Source organism: Piliocolobus tephrosceles, chromosome 12 (genome assembly GCF_002776525.5).
Source record: "Piliocolobus tephrosceles isolate RC106 chromosome 12, ASM277652v3, whole genome shotgun sequence".
Taxonomy (NCBI): domain Eukaryota; kingdom Metazoa; phylum Chordata; class Mammalia; order Primates; family Cercopithecidae; genus Piliocolobus; species Piliocolobus tephrosceles.
In genome coordinates this window covers 30,202,528-30,222,667 of record NC_045445.1, presented here as the reverse complement: position 1 = coordinate 30,222,667, position 20,140 = coordinate 30,202,528, and the positions used below count along the sequence as shown (strand labels likewise).

General features: G+C 41.0%; 1 protein-coding gene across 1 annotated transcript; it reads left to right on the top strand.

Moving 5' to 3' along the window:
- Positions 1-8,625: 8,625 nt before the first annotated feature.
- Positions 8,626-10,209, top strand: TEX13D (TEX13 family member D). The gene has a single exon (XM_023198821.1). It carries the CDS (start codon positions 8,626-8,628, stop codon positions 10,207-10,209), a length of 1,584 nt encoding a protein of 527 aa, XP_023054589.1.
- The last annotated feature ends 9,931 nt before the right edge of the window (positions 10,210-20,140 follow it).

Sequence of the window (20,140 nt, the reverse complement as noted above, 5' to 3'; positions counted from 1 at the left end):
TCGTGGTGTGTGTTTTCCTACTTCAGTGCAATTAAAATAGATATCAATAATAAAAAAAAGAAAATCCCCATAATTTCGACAGTAAGGAATAGATTTCGAAATAACTCTTGTATCACAGAAGACAACATAATGGAAATTAGGAGATATTTTGAACTACATGACAAGGATATATTACATATTAAAACTTGTGGTATGCAGTTAAAGTACTACCTGAAGGGAAAGCTACAGTCTTAAATATCTATATTAAAATGAAGAAAGTTTCAAATTTAATGAACAAAGTTCATGATGTTAAAAAAGAAAAAGCCCAAAGATCGTAGAAAGAAGAAAACAAAAAGGGTAATGTAAAAGACAAAATACACCAGATAATTAAGAAGATGATTTAAATCAGGCTATTGCAATGCAGTGAATGTACCTCAGTGAGGAATGTCTCAAAGAAAAGGAAGGGAGCCTGGAGGTTTTAATAGAGGCAGATAAAGAAGGAAACTGTAAGTAAGTCTTACGGGACATGAGGAGGATAGAGATGGGTCTTTTCTGCATTGTGGAAGAGTGGAGGTGGGTGTTTTATTGGGATATATGAGAGCATGGTGGTCCTTTACAAGTTAGCCAGAGCACAGAAGGGTGGGAGTACACAGCTCAGATAATGTTCAACATTGTCAGTAAGAACAAAAATATACAATGGACTCTGGGGACTTGAGGGGAAGAGTGGCGGGTGGGGAGGGATAAAAGACTACAAATATGGTGCAGTATATACTGTTAGGGTGACGGGTGCATAAAAATCTCACAAATCACCACTAAAGAATTTACTCATGTGACCAAATACCACCTGTACCCCAATAACTTACAGAAAAAAGTACATGAAAATGCGAAAAAAAAAAATCATTTCTACTTCAAAGAAAAAAAAAAAAAAAGAACAGAAATTGACTGGGCACAGTGACTCATGCCTATAATCCCAGCACTTTGGGAGGCCAAGGTGGGCAGATCACCTGAGGTCAGGAGTTTGAGACCAGCCTGGCCAACACTACTAAAAATACAAAAATTAGCTGGGTGTGGTGGCACGCACCTGTAGTCCCGGCCACTCAAGAGGCTGAGCCATGAGAATAGCTTGAACCCAGGAGGCAGAGGTTGCAGTGAGCCAAGATGGCACCACTGCACTCCAGCCTGGGCAACAGAGTGAGACTGTCTCAAAAAAAAAAAAAAAAAAAAAACAAAAACAAACAAACAAACAAAAAAAAAACAAAAACTGAAATTAATAAAATAGAATACAAAATAATAATGCAACAGAGGGGACCAGCAAAAGTCATTCCTTCTAAATGAAATGGAGAAATCTCTACCAAGACCAATGAAGAAAATAAGAAAACGTCTAATCAATATCAGAAATGAAAAATGTGGTATCACTACTTATCCTGCAGATGGTGAAGAGATGAGTACATTATAAATGAGTATACTGGAAAATTTAGATAAAGTTTAAAATTTCCTAGAAAATATTATATAACAAAATGGACTCAAGAAAAATTAGGAAATTTTGCTTCTATTCACTATCGCAGACTACATCTCTGTAATTGGAAGAAAATTACTGAAAGTTGCCAGACTTTTGTCGAGACTCCTTCTTTCCTCAGTATTAATTATGAAAGTGAAGGTGGGTTTAGAGCCATCATAAACTTTTTTCTACTGGTTCTCTGTTTTTAAAGTTTACAGCATAAGGTGTTTTCCTTTCCTTGTCTGGCTGCTGTTGATAAATTTGGGCAGCTAAAAAAAGTACTTTTTTCTTAATTTAATTAGAAATCTTAACACAGAATACAACAAAATAAAACAATTACATAATAACCCCCCCAATATTTTTTTTTAAAGTTCAGCTTTTTATTGAACACATTATAAAAGACGATTAGTCAAAAAGACCAAAGCCCATGTCATTATCAGACTCCTCAGATTCTTCTTACTTTGCTTCTACTTTCTTCTCCTCAGCTCCAGTCCTTTGGTAAAAGCCAAGTACATATTCTATGGTAGTGCAGCCACATATACTGCTTTCTAATAGTCTAATTAATATATGTTTAAAGAAGAGAAAAAATCTGGAATAGTGCGCATGGTGTGTGGTCAGAATATAGTTGATACGAACTCTGAGTTCACAGATCAACTGTATCTGGATCATGTGGTGAGCATTTTGAGGTCCCACTCTTTTTTTTTTTTTTTTTTTGAGATGGGGTCTTGCTCTTGTTGCCCAGGCTGGAGTGTAATGGCATGATCTCGGCTCACTACAACATCTGCCTCTTGGGTTCGAGCAATTCTTCTGCCTCAGCCTCCTGAATAGCTGGAATTACAGGCGCCCACCACCATGCTCAGCTAATTTTTCGTATTTTTAGTAAAGATGGAGTTTTACCATGTTGGTCAGGCTGGTCTCGAACTCCTGACCTCAGGTGATCCACCCACCTTGGCCTCCCAAAGTGCTGGGGTTACAGGCACAAGCCACCTTGCCCAGCCGTCCCATTCTTAAAAAGCCTAACTGAGTAGGTCTGGGTCCACACCTTGAAATCTGCATTCTATAAGCCTATTGGGTGATTGTCCATGGACAGTTGGCTTGGGAACCACCATCTTGTTTTCTCTCTCTTAAGCATCAGTTGTCTTAACTGTGCTATCATATTTAAGATGGCCCTGTTTAGTAAGTTCCCAGAATATAGAAATTCTGTATTTGTAGTCAGACTGAAGTATAATCTTGTAAGACTTTTCTGGAGAACAATTCAGTAACATCTAATAAAGCTGTAGATGCATGCATCAGGAAATTCCACTTCTAAGTATATACTCACAAATGTATACCACCAGTTGTGTACAATGTTGTTAATTGCAACTGTTGCTAATGATGATAATACTGGAAATAACAGTTATCAACATAGGAAGATATGGAAAATATCATGTAACAATGCAAATTTGAAAAAAGTTGATATTGTTTACCACAGAGGTAATACTACATATTGTTTATAGATAAATACATATCCATAAAAACATACACAGGAAGGTATATGGCTTGGGCTACTTTTGGGGATGGAAGGCGCAAGGGAGGGAAGGAGAAAATATGATACAGGAGGACTTTAGTTGTATCACCAACATCAAATTTCTTTAAAAAGTTCTAAAGCAAGTATGACAAAGTGTTCACAACACTATTAAGTCCACCACTTCCTAGCTGTGTGATCTTGGGCACATTACTTAGGCTTAACCTTTATGAGCCCCAGTGCCTCTGTCTATAAAATGGGTTGATAAGTGTACCTTTAATACATGGAGTTGCTTTGAGGATTAAATGAGGTAAAGGCATTTTTTGTATAATAACCCCACAGTAAACACTCCCTAAATCATGGCTGTTATGAGCAAGAAAGTGTTAAAAGCATTCGTTCAGATGTGGGTCAGTAAAGGCAGATGGGAAAATGTACATTCCCGAGAGAGACGACATATGGCAATTTAGAGTAAAAGCCTCTGGTGAGGGCACAGGGCTCTGAGTGTGCCCTTGGGCGGAGAGCAGGGCTGATTTATTTATTTATTTTTCTCCTTTATTGGGTGCAGTGTCTGTCTGTATGTGTGTGTGGTGTATGTGTGTGTGTCGGGGTCAGGGGTTATATTTATTATGGGAGTGAGTGATGAGTGCCTTTACCTGGCACAAGGCACTGTGTGATCTGGATTCTTCTAAATTTAAATCCCAAATTTCTAAAGAATGGGATGGCACCTTCAGAGAGTGGTCTGCTTTCTAGCCATTGCCTTGTGGAAAGCAAGATAATAATGGAGTACGGATTCCAGGCACTGGACAAATTGGTGATGAAGTCACCATCCTCTCTTCTTAGCCATGAGTGAAGTCTGAAAGGAAAATTGATTTCTTCTATCAATGGCTTTTGGGCCTGTCCTCCTTAGATTAGGAAATTTTGGTAAAATCCTACTGGATCTCACTGTCTAATAGCAATCTGTACTTCATTGCTCAAGGCTCAAGACAGTGGTGGAAAAATGACAATGATAGCTCAAGTGGCATTTCAAAAAGAGATTGTAGGGTGGTGTGGGGTTGGGCTTGTCAGTACTATCCTCACCAGTGCAAAATAGATGCTGACTTCACCTCTTCTGGTTTATTCAATAATCAGATATAACCTACTGGACCTTCAGGTATCCAGTGCTTTCAGAAGTCACCCTCTTGCCATTAGATCAAAACCAGAGTAGTAGTCATTTTATACTCCTAGTATCGATGTTTTTATATTAATTTTTGTAAGTGGCACTATTGATAGGATATTTCTAATAATTGCTAAGGCAAAGGAGCCTGTCAGATTCCTCCAGTTCAGGTCCAGTAATTTTTCTTAAAGGTTGTTTCCCCCAGCCTTTCTGTACCAGTCAGTCTATGCTTATCCTGGGGTAACTAACTGCTCATAGATCTGCAACCTACTTAGTTACTTCCTTTATGTTTCAGCCTCCTACCTTCTGCCCTAACCTTAAGACTCTCAGATCCTTGGGGATTCAGCATCCATTCTTCTTTGTTTCATACCCCTCCACTTGGCTGATGAATCATCTGCCCTGGCCCTTCCCTCCAAGAGTGGTGATCTAAGTCTGACTTGCCAGCCAGTTAGTTGGCTAGAGCTTAAATGACCCGGAGGTCCTGCTTCCTTGAGTCCTCCAGGCCACATTGGCATGTAAGCAGACATAAGAGATTGTGTGCAGGGGCATGTTTGTGGTGGGGGTGGAGGTGGGAGGTGTAAATTTGTGAATGATTTCCGTGAAAATGTTCAGTAGGGATGTCACTTACAGATACTAAAGGGCTAACAAGTAGAAAGAAAATACAAAAATCATTTGTCTGTGGAAAACAAATTTATGTCTGCTTACTCTTTATGGCTAATTTTACTACTTATGCAATAATAACCGTGAGTGTTGTCAAGATGGGTCTGATGAAATTGATTGTAAAGTATGTTCACTTACAATGTGCCATTGTGCTCAGCTGTGCTCACACTTGTGTTGATTATTGACTATGGGCTTCTGCCCATGTATTCTGCTCACATGGAAACAAAAATTAGGGGGATGTGACTCTAGTCTTTTTGAGATTAACTGCCTAGCTGCCTCCTTTCTTTTCTTTTGGCATCTGTTGTGTAGCTATATTGAATAGGTCACTGTGGGTACAAAGTACAAGAAAAGAAAGTATATGTAATAAAAGGTGTAAATTTTCCTAAAGTGGCATGAAAATTGTTCCTCAGTACTCAGCATATATAGCTTATATTTACTCTATATGCCTTTTCTCTATTCTGTTTACCACCTTTGATTCCTAGGAGATTAAATCTGCACAAACGTAGATACATACTAATACTATGAACTTTAAAATGTTATTTTCCTTCCTTTATCATCAATGATTATCATTTAGAGTTGTTATGAAGGCTTTGTGACAGAGCTTATACTAAAATTGAAAGTATAAGAACTTACTGAAAATCATGTAAAAATTAGCTATGTTTTTAATGTGGTTTCTCAGATTGATTAATTTATGCAATTGAATTGTTCTACCTCTTGTAAACATACATTCACACTTTGCAAACTTGCACACCTGCAAAGTAAAGTGTGGTGGTATTTTTGATATTATCATTGTTTCATCAAGAATGATAACTCAGCCAGGTTACCCTTTAAATCTCATTTTATAGGCCATTATATATCACCTTCCTGTCTCAATATAGTGGAAATTGATTCCATAAAGGGCTCAAAGGCCAAAAGTACTTTAAACTTAATAATTTAAAAATACGTTGGCATTTATGAAGTGTTGTTACATTAATTTGGAAATAGTTTGAAATTGTTATAAAGTTTAACAGTATATGAAAGCACTTCCCCAAAAGATAGATACATCAGTTTGGATACAGTCAATTTTTTTCTTTAGGGAAGTATGTGTCTTTAAAAAATTGTTTTTCTCTGAATTGAAAATATGACAAGAATATTCCCTTATAGCTTTCAGTCTGACTTTTAACCAAGATTCTAGAACTCATGAAATAGTCTCTGTTTTTCCCTTTTTCCTTCCTTTTTCACTCTCTTCTATTGCTTTGTTCCCTCTTTTTGGCATTTATAAGCACTACATGTAACAGGAACCATATCAGGTGCTAGAAATCCAGAGATGAAAGGACACAATCTCAGTTCTCAAGGGAATAAGTCTAATTGAAGAGAAAGAAGAATAAAAAAACTAATTACACAGTATTGGTGTTTAGTGGTCAGGAAAAACTTCTTGGGAGAGGTGGTGATTGAGCTGGAAGGATGAGTGATAGCTGACAAGGAGATAAAATGAATCTTACTTGGGATACTAATAGTTTTGGGGTATGATAGCTCTCTTTATACAAAAAGTGGCAGAGTAGGGCAATTGGGGTCTCTATCCCTTCATAAAAGCATCTAATGGAGCTGGAAAATACTGTCAGAATTAACTTTTGCAGAACTCTAGAATCTAGTCAAAGCATATAACAATCAGGGGAAAGTTTAATGAAGAAAGAAGCTGCTGTCTTGCAGTAAGGGAGTTCTCTGGTGTTTCAAATGGCCTGTCTCCCTTTCCGCACACACTAGATTGGAGGCAGCCATGAAGACAGTAACATGTACTCCTGGTACAGGATGACATGTGCCAGATGGAGCAATATGGGCCTTATTCTCAAAGAATTGTGGTTGTGTGTTTTAATCTGTCTGGTAGCTCCTTGAAGGACAGATGTAAGGGCTTCTGTTTTGCCCATCTGACTCAGCTTTCCAGGTGGCATTTACCAAAAGCATTTAAAGGCAAAAGTATTGGCTGTAGCAGCCTGGGACAAGGGATAGCAGTCAGGACAAGCAATAGATAGACCAAAAATCCTGGGAAGAAAGAGGGTGGGAAAAAGAGATATGTGGGAGAATGAGGGCCTTTAAAAACCCTAATGTAAATCAGGGAATTGAGAAAACCTTGTATATGCCCAAGACTGGACATGCTCAGAAAAGGCCTGAGAAGACCCCATACTTCTACTTGTTGCTGACTTTCAGATTCGCCACAAGCAGGAAGTAAAGGCAAAGGCAGCATTATAAATGATCTGGGTAAGCATTAAAGGAGTTTCCCAAAACAGAGTCAATCCTTAAAGACTGGGAACATTAAAAAAATTCTCTCTTCTCTTCTCTTCTCTTCTCTTTTCTCTTCTCTCATCTTCTCTTTTTTCTTTTCCTGATGGAGTCTAGCTCTGTCATCCAGACTGGAGTGCAGTGGTTCGATCTTGACTCACTGTGCAACCTCCATATCCTGGGTTCAAGTGATTCTCCTGCCTCAGCCTCACGACTGGCTGGAATTACAGGCACTTGCTGCCACGTCCAGCTAATTTTTGTATGTTTTTTTAGTAGAGATAGGGTTTCACCATGTTGGCCAGGATGGTCTCCATCTCCTGACCTCGTGATCCACCCACCTCAGCCTCCCAGACTGCTGGGACAACATGCGTGAGCCAATGCTCCCGGCCTTCTTTCTCTTTTCTTAAAAAAATATTTTTGGGGCCAGAAGCGGTGACTCAAGCCTGTAATCCCAGCACTTTGGGAGGCTGAGGTGGGTGGATCACCTGAGGTCAGGAGTTCGAGACCAGCCTGGTCAACATGGTGAAACCCCATCTCTACTAAAAATACAGAAATCAGCTGGGCGTGGTGGTGGGTGCCTGTAATCCCAGCTACTTGGGAGGCTGAGGCAGGAGAACTGCTTGAATCCAGGAAGCAGAGGTTGAGGTGAGCTGAGGTCCCGAACACTGTACTCCAGCCTGGGCAACAAGAGTGAAACTCTGTCTTAAAAAAAAAAAAAAAGGAGGTTACAAGCCAAAAATACATTAATCCCGTCTTGTGTATTGACCTACATTGTTATCTTTACCATGTGGTTTTTGTTTGAATTCTAGTTACTGTCTAGTGCAGCCCAGAGGACTCCCTTTAGCATTTCTCCTAGGGAAGATCCAGATCATGGACGAGCATTTAGTCAAAAGGAAAAAGAGATACCCTCTGAGATCTGGGTTGACCAGATAAAGATGGGAGTGAATTTACAAGGACTTCATGGCTCAATTACTTGCTTTTCTTGATGACAGGGACTATAAGTTCACCTGTTCATGAGCTAAGGGAAGGGTGCAGATAGCATGACTGACTCTATGGAATGTTTGAAGTAGTAACTGAGAGTACAAGAGATGGAGCTGAGACAAGAACAGCACCCGTATATACACCTATCCAACTCCATCACCTGGCTAGGGATTCATTCTATGATACTGGATATTGTCCTTCCTAAGCTATTGGAAACAGGTTCTGTTGGGACACTACAGTATGCAGCACACCCATTTTCCCTGTGGGGAGCGCTGTGCCAAATGAAGCTGGTCCCAGCAGGCCTTGCGGGTCCCAGCCAGCCTTGCGGCACGACTCAGCTTTTCTCTGTGACATGTCGCGGAGTCGCCCATAGGGTTCGGTGTGGTGAGGGGGGCCTGCTTCTCTCTTTGTGAGAACAAGGGAGTGAGGGAGGAAAGAGGCCGAGGAGGAGGCCAGGACTGAGCAAGGACTAAAGTAAGACTGAAAGGGGAGGTGAGGGGCCGACTGGTTGGTGGCAGCAGCCTGTACCGGAAGCGTCGGCGGCAACCGAGGCGACGCACTGTGAGGTAGTTGCTTGACTAGGCCGCAGCCGCCATGGCGATGAATTTTGGGGACCGTGCCAGCGGGTTCCGCCACAATGATGTGATCAGGTTCATTAACAATGAAGTCCTCACGGACCGCAGCGGCCCAGCCTTTTACGTGGCCTTCCGCTCGCGGCCATGGAACGAGGTAGAGGATGGGCTTCGGGCCATTGTCGCTGACTCGCAGGTGCCGCGCGCTATCAAGAGGGCCTGCACCTGGAGCGCGTTGGCTTTGAGTGTGCGAGTGGCCGCGAGGCAGCGGGAGCAGATGCTGTATCACGTTCGGCGGCTGCAAAGGGATGTGGAGGAGCGCCAGGTGACCTCCTGGGCTCTAACGTCCCAGTTGCAGCAGCTGCGCCTGGAACATGAGGTGGCGGCAACACAGCTGCACCTTGCGCAGGCTGCCCTGCAGCAGGCGCTGAATGAGCGTGATCGGCTGTACAGGAGGCTGCTCCAGGTCGAGAGGTTTCCCCAGGCTGCTCCATTGGCCCATGAAATAATGTCTGGGCCTCAAGCAGAGCAGAATGGGGCTGCGGCATGTCCCCTGGCTACAGAGCAGCAGAGAGATATGGTGGCCATGGGGACACAGGCTGATGCCCAGATGCCAACCCCAACAGATGCTCTTTATGTGCCAGGACCTCTGAGTCTCTGGGCCTGGGGCATGCAACCTCCTCTGCCAGTGCCACATCCATCCCCACTCCCACCACGATTTCCAACGGAATTCCCATTTTTGCCACCTCTACCACCTGCTGTAGTCATGGGGGCAGCAGCAGCAGCAGTCCCACTTCAGATGCCTCCTACTGAGATCCACCCACCTTGCCCGTGGCCTGCAGTAGGCTTCCAGGAGGAGATGACCCCTCAGTGGTACCAGAGAAGCTACATCCAGGAGGAAGGTTCCAAAATCCTTCAGGGGTCATTCCCCTTAGAAGACAGCAGAAGCCACAGTCAGGGAGAAGGTTCAGAGAGGTCCGAAAGAATGCCCCTCCCTGGGGACAGTGGGTGCCACAACCCGCTGTCAGAGAGTCCCCAGGGGACAACCCCACTGGGGAGCAGCGAATGCCACTCCCAGGAAGAAGGTACAGAAAGACCCCAGGGGATGGTTCCCCTGGGGAACATAGAAAGACAAAATCAGAAAGAAGGTCCAAAGAGGGCCTGGAGGATGCGCACCCTGGTGTTTCGCAGGAGCCGCAAACCAGAAGGTTCAGAGAGGCCTCAGGGGACTGTCCCCCAGGAAGACAGAAGTTACAGCCAGGAAGGAAGCCCAGAGAGGGCCCAGGGGATGGCCACCCCAGTGCTTAGCAGGAGCTGCAAACCAGAAGAAGGTCCAGAGAGACCCCAGGGCACTCCCCTGGGGGACAGCAGGAGCCATGGTGTCAGAGAAAACCCAAAGAAATGGCAACGTCGGAGGCAGAAGGCCAAGAAACCAAAAGTGAATAAAGTCTCAGGATCCCAGCAACAGGAGAAGCCTGCCTCATTTCCAATTCCAGTGAATTGGAAATGCCCATGGTGTAAAGCCATTAATTTTTCATGGCGTACAGCCTGCTATAAATGCAAGAAAGCCTGTGTGCCATTTGAGAGTGGAGGACAAACTCACTGATTTCAGGAAGGTAAGTAAGAATGGACACACTTCAAAGAGAAACCAATTTCCTAAGACCCTCTTCTGATTAAAGTATAACTTATTTACTTCACAGAAAAATTGAAACCAAAATTATGGAGAAAATTAAATAAAATAATGTATTATCCCATTACCCAAATTAGCTACTTAAAAATTGTTTTGGATACACATACATACAAATATATATTTATTTATATTCTAATTTTATTCATTTACTTGAACAGAGATGGACTACTTTTGATTTCTCCTGATTGCATTTAAATTTTGCAGGTGGTGGATTCTGGATGGCTGATGCTGATTGTTTATACCCTGGAGAAGCTGAAGTCATGAAGCCTTTTCTTTTCCTTTTTGTTTCATTCCTTTTCCTGAAAATGCCATGTATGTGGCTGGGAGCAGTTGTGTGATTTTAGAGTTAGAAGCTATGTTGAATTTTAGGAACAGTATTTTCCTTTAAAATGCTATTATTCCTTTGGAAACAAATTTTAGAAACACCACACTTCCTTGAAAATGCTATTAATCCTTTTGAAACTACTGCAATGTTCATGTTTTCTTCATTTTGCTTTGTTGGCTTTATAGGTGAGGTTCTGTTTTTGTATCTCAGCCCCACCAAACTTGCTTGTTGCTGAAGAAGCTGAACCTGTCCCATTAGAAGATCTTCCTAGGCCAAAAGAAATAACACCTCACTCCTAATGGACCCACACCTCAGTGAGACTGATTGCAAACTTACTGTATGCAGCAGAGAAGAGTAAGAGGAAGTCAGAGAAGAAGAGATGATTTGACACTCATTAGGGGGAAAAGGAAGAGCAGAATTGTTTTGTTAGAATTGAATTTTTCCATTGGGACAAGGAATTAACTTGGAAGAGTTTGGGGGGTTGTAATGTTCAATTCTATAGATGATAGCATGTCATCTATGATTTTCATTTCATTTAGATGAATTTCATTTAGTTTGTTAAATAGTTATTGTCTAATATGTGTTAGGAGCTAGACTTATAGGTTATTATTTGGTGCATAGATCATAATCCTTGTTGCTGAGTTGGTTAGAAGATAGGAGAGAGCGTAATTTGGGATACAAATTAGATCAGGGATATCTTCTTTGCCTTGCATGCAGTGTTGCCTTAGGTAAAACCAATTTAAATAACATCTAGATCCATTTTTGCAGTTATGTGGGCAATGTGAAAGAGACTTGCATGAGAGGTCTTGAGTAACCAAACTGCTAGTCTCAATGGTTTGCAGGTGAGACAAATAAGCAGTGGCAAACTTCAGGAAAGTGGTCTTACGGAAGTACAGGCAGGGCTTTTCTGATTTTCTGCTGATTTCCTCCTTTGAGAGGGACAGATATTTTCCTGGCTGCCCATAAGCCTGCCTGAAAGACCACTGGGGTGTCTTGAAGAAAGACAGTGCTCTGAGGAGTATTCACTACACACTCCAGCCCTCAGCCTTGGGCTGCCCCCATTCCAAGTCCCTTTCTAGTCAATAGGTGGATGAAGAACAAAATGGATTTCAAGGACAGACAGACAGACATAAGGGCTGTGGGCTATGGATGGTGTTTCTCTTTGGAGGACTAACTGGGTTAAAAATAAAACTGGACTGGGGCGAGCACTCTTGGGAATGCCCCTGGACTCTTCCTCTTTGGTGTGTTCTCTGCAGGCTCCCCCAAAGCAGCTGCTGCAAGGCAAGGAGGGATCCAGGGTGAAGCTCAGGGGTGGTGGGTTAGATCTGCCTCCAGTACAAGCTAAAGATATCTTCAAGTTTCCCTGTGAGATCCCACCCAGCTCACCAAAATCAACCTTTGTCGGGGGTTTTCTGATCCTAACTAGTAATAAAGAGTGTGCACTTGACTGCTGTGTCTTCTGCGTAGTGTGTATCTCATGGCAAGTTTTCTCAGAGGTGAAAGCTTAAATCTGCATCTTTCCTCCATCCCGCTGAAGTTCAATCTCATTTAGTACTGGAGGGGCCTTCGTCTTATGAGGAATTATCCAAGAATTGGGGGGACTTCTATAGGACCTTCAATCCATCATGATTGTCCTTTCTATCCTCACAGTCCAAGTCCATATGGTCCCGTGAAGGTTAGCATGTCTTCTACTCCAGGGTGGTGGGGCAGGAGGGGTGAGTTGGAGAGAGTGCTTCTACCTAGGCTTGGAGCTCTGATGCCTGGAGTCCAGCCTGCTGTGTACCAAGAAGCCATTTCCCTGAGATCCTGTCTCCCTGAGGTCCCCTGATGTCCCATGAACAGAAAACTTCCCTCCTGCATTTCTGCCTTCCAAGTCACTGTCCCCTCTCCCCTATGCATAATCCTATCAAGTTGTTTAGAATTCTGGAAAACAGCCAGGATGTAGCCTGTCTGCTCACAAGACAAATGATTCCTGAGGTGAAGGGGAGTGGAGGCCGGCTACCTGCTTGGTATGGGCACAGGAATGGGAACAGAGAACAAAAGTGACCTTGCCCCACCAGCATTCTCACTTTCCTCAGAGTCATGATTACTGGGAGGGCCTTGGTTACTTTGGAGGGGAGCACTTCAGAGGAAGGGATCCATTAGGGATGTCAGACCCAAGGCTAGGTTTTCTGGATTGGAGGCTGGTTTTATGATACTTATGTGGGCTGATAGCTCCTTGGAATTTTGGGAAGATGGGACACAGATGAGACTTGGACATGTTTCAGCATAATCCATTTTCGCATACCAGCAGGTCATTCTAGGTTTCACTATAGTTGTTTCTTTTATGGCTTCAAAATGGACTCTGTTGTTAATTGGCATGCGTTTAGGCCTTTATAAAGCAGACTCACCCTGTGTATAGCTTTTATATATTTTAATATGATTACACAGTCTTTCAGGGTCAACCTTTTTCAAAACAATCTGAATCATTGAGGCTGTCAGATCACTACTCTCTTCCAGGCTGCATACATGCAAGAAAAGGCAGCAGGTTTCTGTGGCATAAACCTGGGCTTTGGAGACAGAGAAAACTGAGTTCAACTACTTGATCTATTATTCAGTAGCTGTGTGACCCCAAAGAATTTACTGAAAGTCTCTGAGCCCCACAAGTGTTAGTTCCCTTTCTCTAGCTTCAGGGTTCCGCTCTGGATCCGGTGGTCATGAGTGTGTGAGATTATTAATCATAGTAAGAGATACCATTAGAGTGTTTACTATGTGTTAGGTACTTTAAGGACATTGTCCCTTTTGATGACTGTAAGGTATTATAGGTACCTATATTAATAGTTTTCAAAGTGGGTACTATTGTGCCCAATTTACAAGTGTGGTAATACCCAAATTGGGGACTTAGTGAAGCCTGGCTTCAAAATGAAATTTTACTAGTTCCAATGTCTGTACACCACCTAAGGTTTTACCCTTACTGAGGGATACTGTGCATTTTAACAGGGATCATAATACCTAAACCCAAAGAAATAACTGTGATGGAGGAACTCTGAGGTATAGTGGCAGTCTGGTGGTTGTGGAGCTGCTCTTTTAGAATATCTCAAATTTTGGCTGGGCATGGTAGCTCAAGCCTGTAATCCCAGCACTTTGGGAGGCCAAGGTGGGTAGATCACCTGAGGTCAGGAGTTTGAGATCAGCCTGACCTACATGGTGAAACCCCATCTCTACTAAAAATACAAAAATTAGCTGGGCATAGTGGTGTGTGCCTGTAGTCCCAGCTACTCAGGAGGCTGAGAGAGGAGAATTGCTTGAACCCGGGAGCTGGAGGTTGCAGTGAGCTGAGATCACTCCTCTGCACTCCAGCCTGGGTGACAGAGCAAGACTCGGTCCCATTAAAAAAAAAAAAAAATCCCAAATTTTGGGATATGTGATCGATAACCCAGGATGCCAGTGAGTAGGGCCATTTATTATCTTAGTCACCAAGACTGCAAAATAAGGGCAATGATTTAGGCAGCAGGCATGACTTGTGTTGATTCAGCAGACTGGACTTATGAAAAGTTTATATCTGAGTTCAATATTAAGATAGGACACATCTTGACTGCTTACCTAAAGTCTGTCTGAATTATTCAGTTTTTGTTTTAAGTGAATAAGGTGCCAGCTGTAAAAGTCCAATATACTGTGTGTGTGTGTGTGTGTGTGTGTGTATAAAATATTTTTCAGTGAGGAAGGAAGGGAAAATTAGATTTTGAAAACTTCAGACTCATGTTGCCAAACGTGGACGATTTTTACATTATGGTGCTAAATCTACAACAGAATGGCAAATAAACACATAACTTCCTTATCACATGCTTTGTAAAGACTCAACACAGAATGGTAGCGGCTGCTTCTTATGTGGTACAGGCGCTGCATAACACTCTTCAGTGGTTTCTTCACTTCTAGCATGTGATAGAGTCAGTGCATCCACTGGCACTAAAACTCACATACACTTAATGATACTCAACTGCCCTAGCCTGTGACCTTAAGAGATTGCTGTTGAACAGATTTTTCTCATTCTTTATACTGTTTATTCTTTGGTGTTTCAGAAAAGCGTTCAGAAATAGTGAAATAGACATAGAAAGTGTTGCTGCACTGGGTATTAATAACCCCAGGAGACCTAGCAAAATTTTTTGAGTACAACTCCCTATTTGGTTCGCTGTCGGAGGCACTCTCTTCAATGGACTTAAGAATTGCTCTAGCAGGTCAGATCCCGGTCCATTTAGGCTAACTTCTCTGGGGCATAAAGCAATTGTGGAAAAGCACCATATCATCCTGAGTGATAATTTTAAAGGTAAGCAATGCCACTAGAAATCTCTAGCTTGTTTTATTACTTTACACATCAAGTAAACAGCATGCATTCAGGGCAGGATTGTTATAAGCTGGGCAATATGCTTTACTCTGTGGAAGTGATCTTTGTTACCCTCAGTGACCTTGTATTCTATTACAAGAAATAAGGTAAATATGCAACAAACAGTTTCAGTCTTTTCATCAATTGTTCCATCATATTTTTTCGCTTGTAGATGCCAGTTTTTAAAAGATTCTATATGCATGTCAAATGACATCAATTAATAAAAGATTACTTGTTCGTTTAAAATTAAGAAAACCTATATAACTATAAAGTTCTCTCATACAAATTCTAATCAAATATAATTATAACCAAAAAGCAGCCACTTGCCATTTTTCATTTAGGATTTTGGTGAGCATTCAATGAATTCCATTGTTTTTATTATTGCTCTTATTATTATTACAAGCAGCCTAATCCCAGGCAAATGAACCATTTTACTAGGCTCTTTGTAATATTGACAATGTCTCAAAATCAATATTACCTTCTTAAAATTCTATGAACCTTGGGAACATAAGTTAGGAACAACCTCTGTAGAAAGCTAGTAGTTTTAATACATGTTAAATGCCAGTAAGTGCTAAAGGATTTTTGACAAGTACAGTATATACCATTTTGGGTTCCAAAGCTTCCATGATAGCCAGATGGTTCCAAATTGTGCCCACAGTCTACAAAAAGGTTGCTAGGAAAATTGGCTTTGTTTTGTTTCAAAATAATATGTGGTATTACCGCTTCACTTGAGACATTTTCCAGCACTTTGTTGCTTATGTCTATATATACTATTTTAGATTTTACTCTTTATTCTGCACTACATTATAAAAATAATTTCACACAAGGCCGAAACCTATGATTACTTTTGTGGTAGGCAGCAGTAAACCATACCCCAGTGTTTATAAAATGATGACAATGAGCTATCTGAGGATTTTGTCTGTATTTAAAAGTTTTAGGGGATTTAATCTCATTTATTTTTTGCTTGATATATATATTTGTTTTGGTAGTTTCAGTGAATCATATTGGTTTTAGGAAGGAAAAAGATTGGGCAAGTATTGAAAATTTCATACCTTTACCACTACAATTCCTGATATTGTCTAGACAGTTTTGAAACTTCAGAACGTTTATGACTTGCTTTATAAAAGACTCATAGTATTTAACTCCTCACTGATCAATGATTCTAGCATTTTTTCATGAAATATTTATTACTGAGAAGGAAAAGCAAAATATTGTCAATGTTGCATATGTAACTACAAAATGCATTTAGAAACTCACAATTCACCACTAGCTGTTTTGTTTGCTGGGTTATAATATTTCATTTGTATTTATAAAACTGCTTAAGGAAATGTTTATAGTTCATTTCATTCCACTGCTTCGCGAAATTTTGGTATTTGTGATGTACAGATCAAAGTGGTCATCTGTGTTTGAAAACATCAGAGATTTCTTTAAAAATGTTCAGGCAAAAATATATAGACAAAATAACAGTCTCTTGGACTTTAATCTTTTCGATTAAAGCTCCAGTGGTGGAATTTTATTCTTGAACTTTCAAGAAAGAGAACAGATTTTTTAGATGAAAAGCTGCAGACTCATTTACAAAGACATAATATTTTCTTGTGCCGATAGCATACCCTGAGGGCCCCCACCCAGGGTAAAGAGAGGCGGAAAGAAGATTCTGTCACGACCCAAAGGCAACTGGTTGATGAGGCCAAATAAGTACATGATGATTTATTTGTGTGTCAGGTGCCAAGGTGTGGGATGTGAAGAGTTGTATCTATAAACCAAAATGAGGCAGACCACAGGGTAGACGTTGGTAAGTGATGAATGTGAAAGAAGTCAATGTCAGAAATGATACACTTCTTGAGGCAAACTAGAAGCCGCACTCTCTGCAGAGGGTTCTCTCTATAAAGGGAAAGAAGAGGGGGAAAGGAAGGCAGCTAACTAGGTGCCAGGTACTCTTTTAGGTTCTGGGTATGCTAAGAGGAACATGACATCATCTGTGTCTTCCGGGAGTTCACAGGCTAGTAGGAGAAAATAATATTGTGTATTTGTTAGGCTCCAGGCACTCTGCATATACCATCACATTTATCTTCATGGAAAAAGATGAAAACTAGTGAGGAGTGGCCTTCACTTGGTCTAGAAAGTGTTCAAAAAGGAGAATGGGGTAATAAGACCTTATCCATATATCCAGGTCTTCCCAGGAGAGAAAATATCCTTATCACTTTAAAAACAAAACAGAACAAACCAACCAACCCCAGACTACTCAGTGTTCTGTTACTTTGGATGGATGAGCTTATGATCCTGATTCCAGACCCATAAACCCAGGAAACAAACCTTGACTCTGAACCTAAGACCCTTCCAAGACAGTAAATAAAGAGAACGAGGCTAAAATAGTATATCCAATTTGATAAGACATATAGTTATATATAGATACGCTATGCGTCAGGGCATGGGACCAGTTGACACTTGAAATGTAAGAAGAATATTCTAGAAATCCAGATTACAGTTGCTAGATAGGAGACTGAAGCCTGAGCAATCCAGTGCAGTGACCCCTGAATTAATGTTGGGAGGCAGAAGAGGATAGTGGTGAAGTGCACAGGCTCTGCAGTCAGTGGCCTGTGTTCATATCCTGGGTCTGACATTGACCAGTTGTGCCACCTTGAATAAGCTATCTAGGTTCTCTGGGTTTCAGTTTCTTTGTCGGTAAAATGAGACTAATAACAGTATTTGCTTCACAGGGTTGTTGATATAAATAAATGAGATAATACATTCAAAGTGCTTAGAAGGATGCCTGGAATGTAGTATGCAGTTAACAAATATTAGCTGTTGCTATTATTCCGAGAATGAAACCTCAGAAGCAGGCAGAGTTTCAGCTAGAATGAGGGAACTTCCTTTGAGTCGTGAAGGAGGCAAAATTAGTGCAATTAAAAAAAAACTGTACATAGCAGACAGAAAGATAAAAACACTTGCCCTCTCGAATAGATTGTGCAGGTTAGAATATAAGTTAAGTTAGATATGCCACTACTATGTCCCTAGAGCCCCATCCTTTCCTCTATCTTAGCTCTTGTTAAGTGAATTATGTGTCTCTTTGCTTGTCTGTCTTCTTCCCTGGACTATGAGCTACTTAGGGGCAGATACTGTACTTTTCTGTAACCTAAGTACCTACTATAATGTCTGGCATATGGTAGATGCTCATTAAGTGTTGGTTGAAATAATAAAAATGTTTAAGACAGGCTTAAATAAACACACACAACAACCCTGTCTCTGGCTTCTCACTTAAAAAGGGCATTTAGAAAGACTGGCCTCATAGGTAAACCCAGAGATTATCAAAAGGAGGTGCTCTTTAACAACAACAACAAAAAAAACCCAATTCTTTTCTTTAATCATTTTTGTAAAGGAAGTGAATTTTAGTAAGTGCTGAGAGAATGTGTAAACTCACCACAGGTAACACTATCATAACACTGTCACAGGAGAATTCACACCTATAGATGAGCTAGTGGAAGAACAAAGTTAGTTTTGAAAGGTCAGAGAAAAGGATTTTGAAATGTCAGAGCCACTCTGTAAAACTGACCACCCTTGGCATCATTCCTTTAATCTACCTGGGTTTGAGAATAGCCTAGGGCATTTGAAATGAAGACAATTAGCACCTCAGACAGGGCTCCCACATGCAAAATCCTGTCACCTCTCAGAGACCTCAGGAGTTGACAAGTTTGGATAAGAAGATACTTTCAACCTTGGCTGGCAGTTTTTCTAAAAATTCAATGCTTTTATATTTAATTTAAATGGCATCTATATTCTAAAAGGTTGTAACTGTGAAGCTTTCTTCCTCCATTCTATGATTCTTCCCCTTAGGTTACTGTAAAATGCCAAGAATGAAAATATTTCCTTTATTGAGGGAGATTGAGGAAATAGGTCTTTATTCTTGTACACAAATAAGTTCAATTCATTTCCCCTCTGTTTCTCTCTAAAGCACATATGGCTTTTGTTTAGAGAATAGAATGTTAAACCTAGAAGTGACCTCAGGGGTCATCTGGTTAAATTCCATTTGACAGATGGAGAAAATGAGACTCAGAAGAAGTGATTTAGTGGCAAAACATGGCGTATATTTAAACTCTCCTAATTACTGGACTACTGCTCCTTCCAATTCATCTTGTCATTTCAAAGATGACCATAGGCATGTAGAACCAATATTGTGTGTGTGTGTGTGTGTGTGTGTGTGTGTGTAAAAGAGAATTTCAGTATTTTTTCTTTTATTGAGAGCATTAATTTCATTCTTTCATTCACACAACAAATATATGTAGCATCTACTACTTGCCAGACTCAGGATACAGTGGTGAGCAAAGTACACAAAATCCCTCCATAATGGACCTTACATTCTAGTGGGGGAGACAGACAACAAATAATTAATTAAATAATTCTGCTCCTAAGTGGTTTATACTTGTATTTGGGGTCCATTCTTCCTGACTCTTTCTCTGTTGCTGCCTCTACTATCTTCATTGCTCCCCTCTTTCATTTTCTCCCATTTCCTCTCGTGTGTATGGGGAGAGAGAAGGAAGAGAGTCATTTCAATTCTTCTTTTCTCTACACTTCAAGCTCAGTGTGAAGTTTTGAGTTTGCTAAAGTCAGGTTTAGTACTGGTGTAGGATTATAGTGAAGATGTCAGTATTTTTCATCAACACGGCACTAGTGGGCTGGCTCAGCTGTCAGCTTGCTTGTAAAATGACAATGAGGTACTGGATGTGAAAGTTGTACTATTACCTTATAATTTATCTGTTTTTAAATGCAATTTTAGTTGTACTGAACCCCGTCATACCTGGGTGCTTTGACAGGTGTGCTATTTTAGCAACACGGAACAAAACAGAAAGAAAAGAAGAATGCACGGTACACTTGTGCTGTCAGATCCAGGTTGCTCTGTTCCTAAGTTTATGGATGATTTGTTCAGAATTGTTAAGAGACAAAAAAAGGTTAGGTTTTGTTTTCACTTATGTTACATCGAATGTTCTCACAGTTCACCTCACAGGTCGGCTATTGCTCATATGGACCGATACAAAGGGATCCATTTCTCTGTCTCCTCCCTTCTATTTGAAATTCCACTTTTTTGATTAATTCCTCTGGGCTAACCATTTGCCTGCTCAATATATGGAGAGCCCAAGGTGGACAACCTTTCAAATCCTTAATGTTGG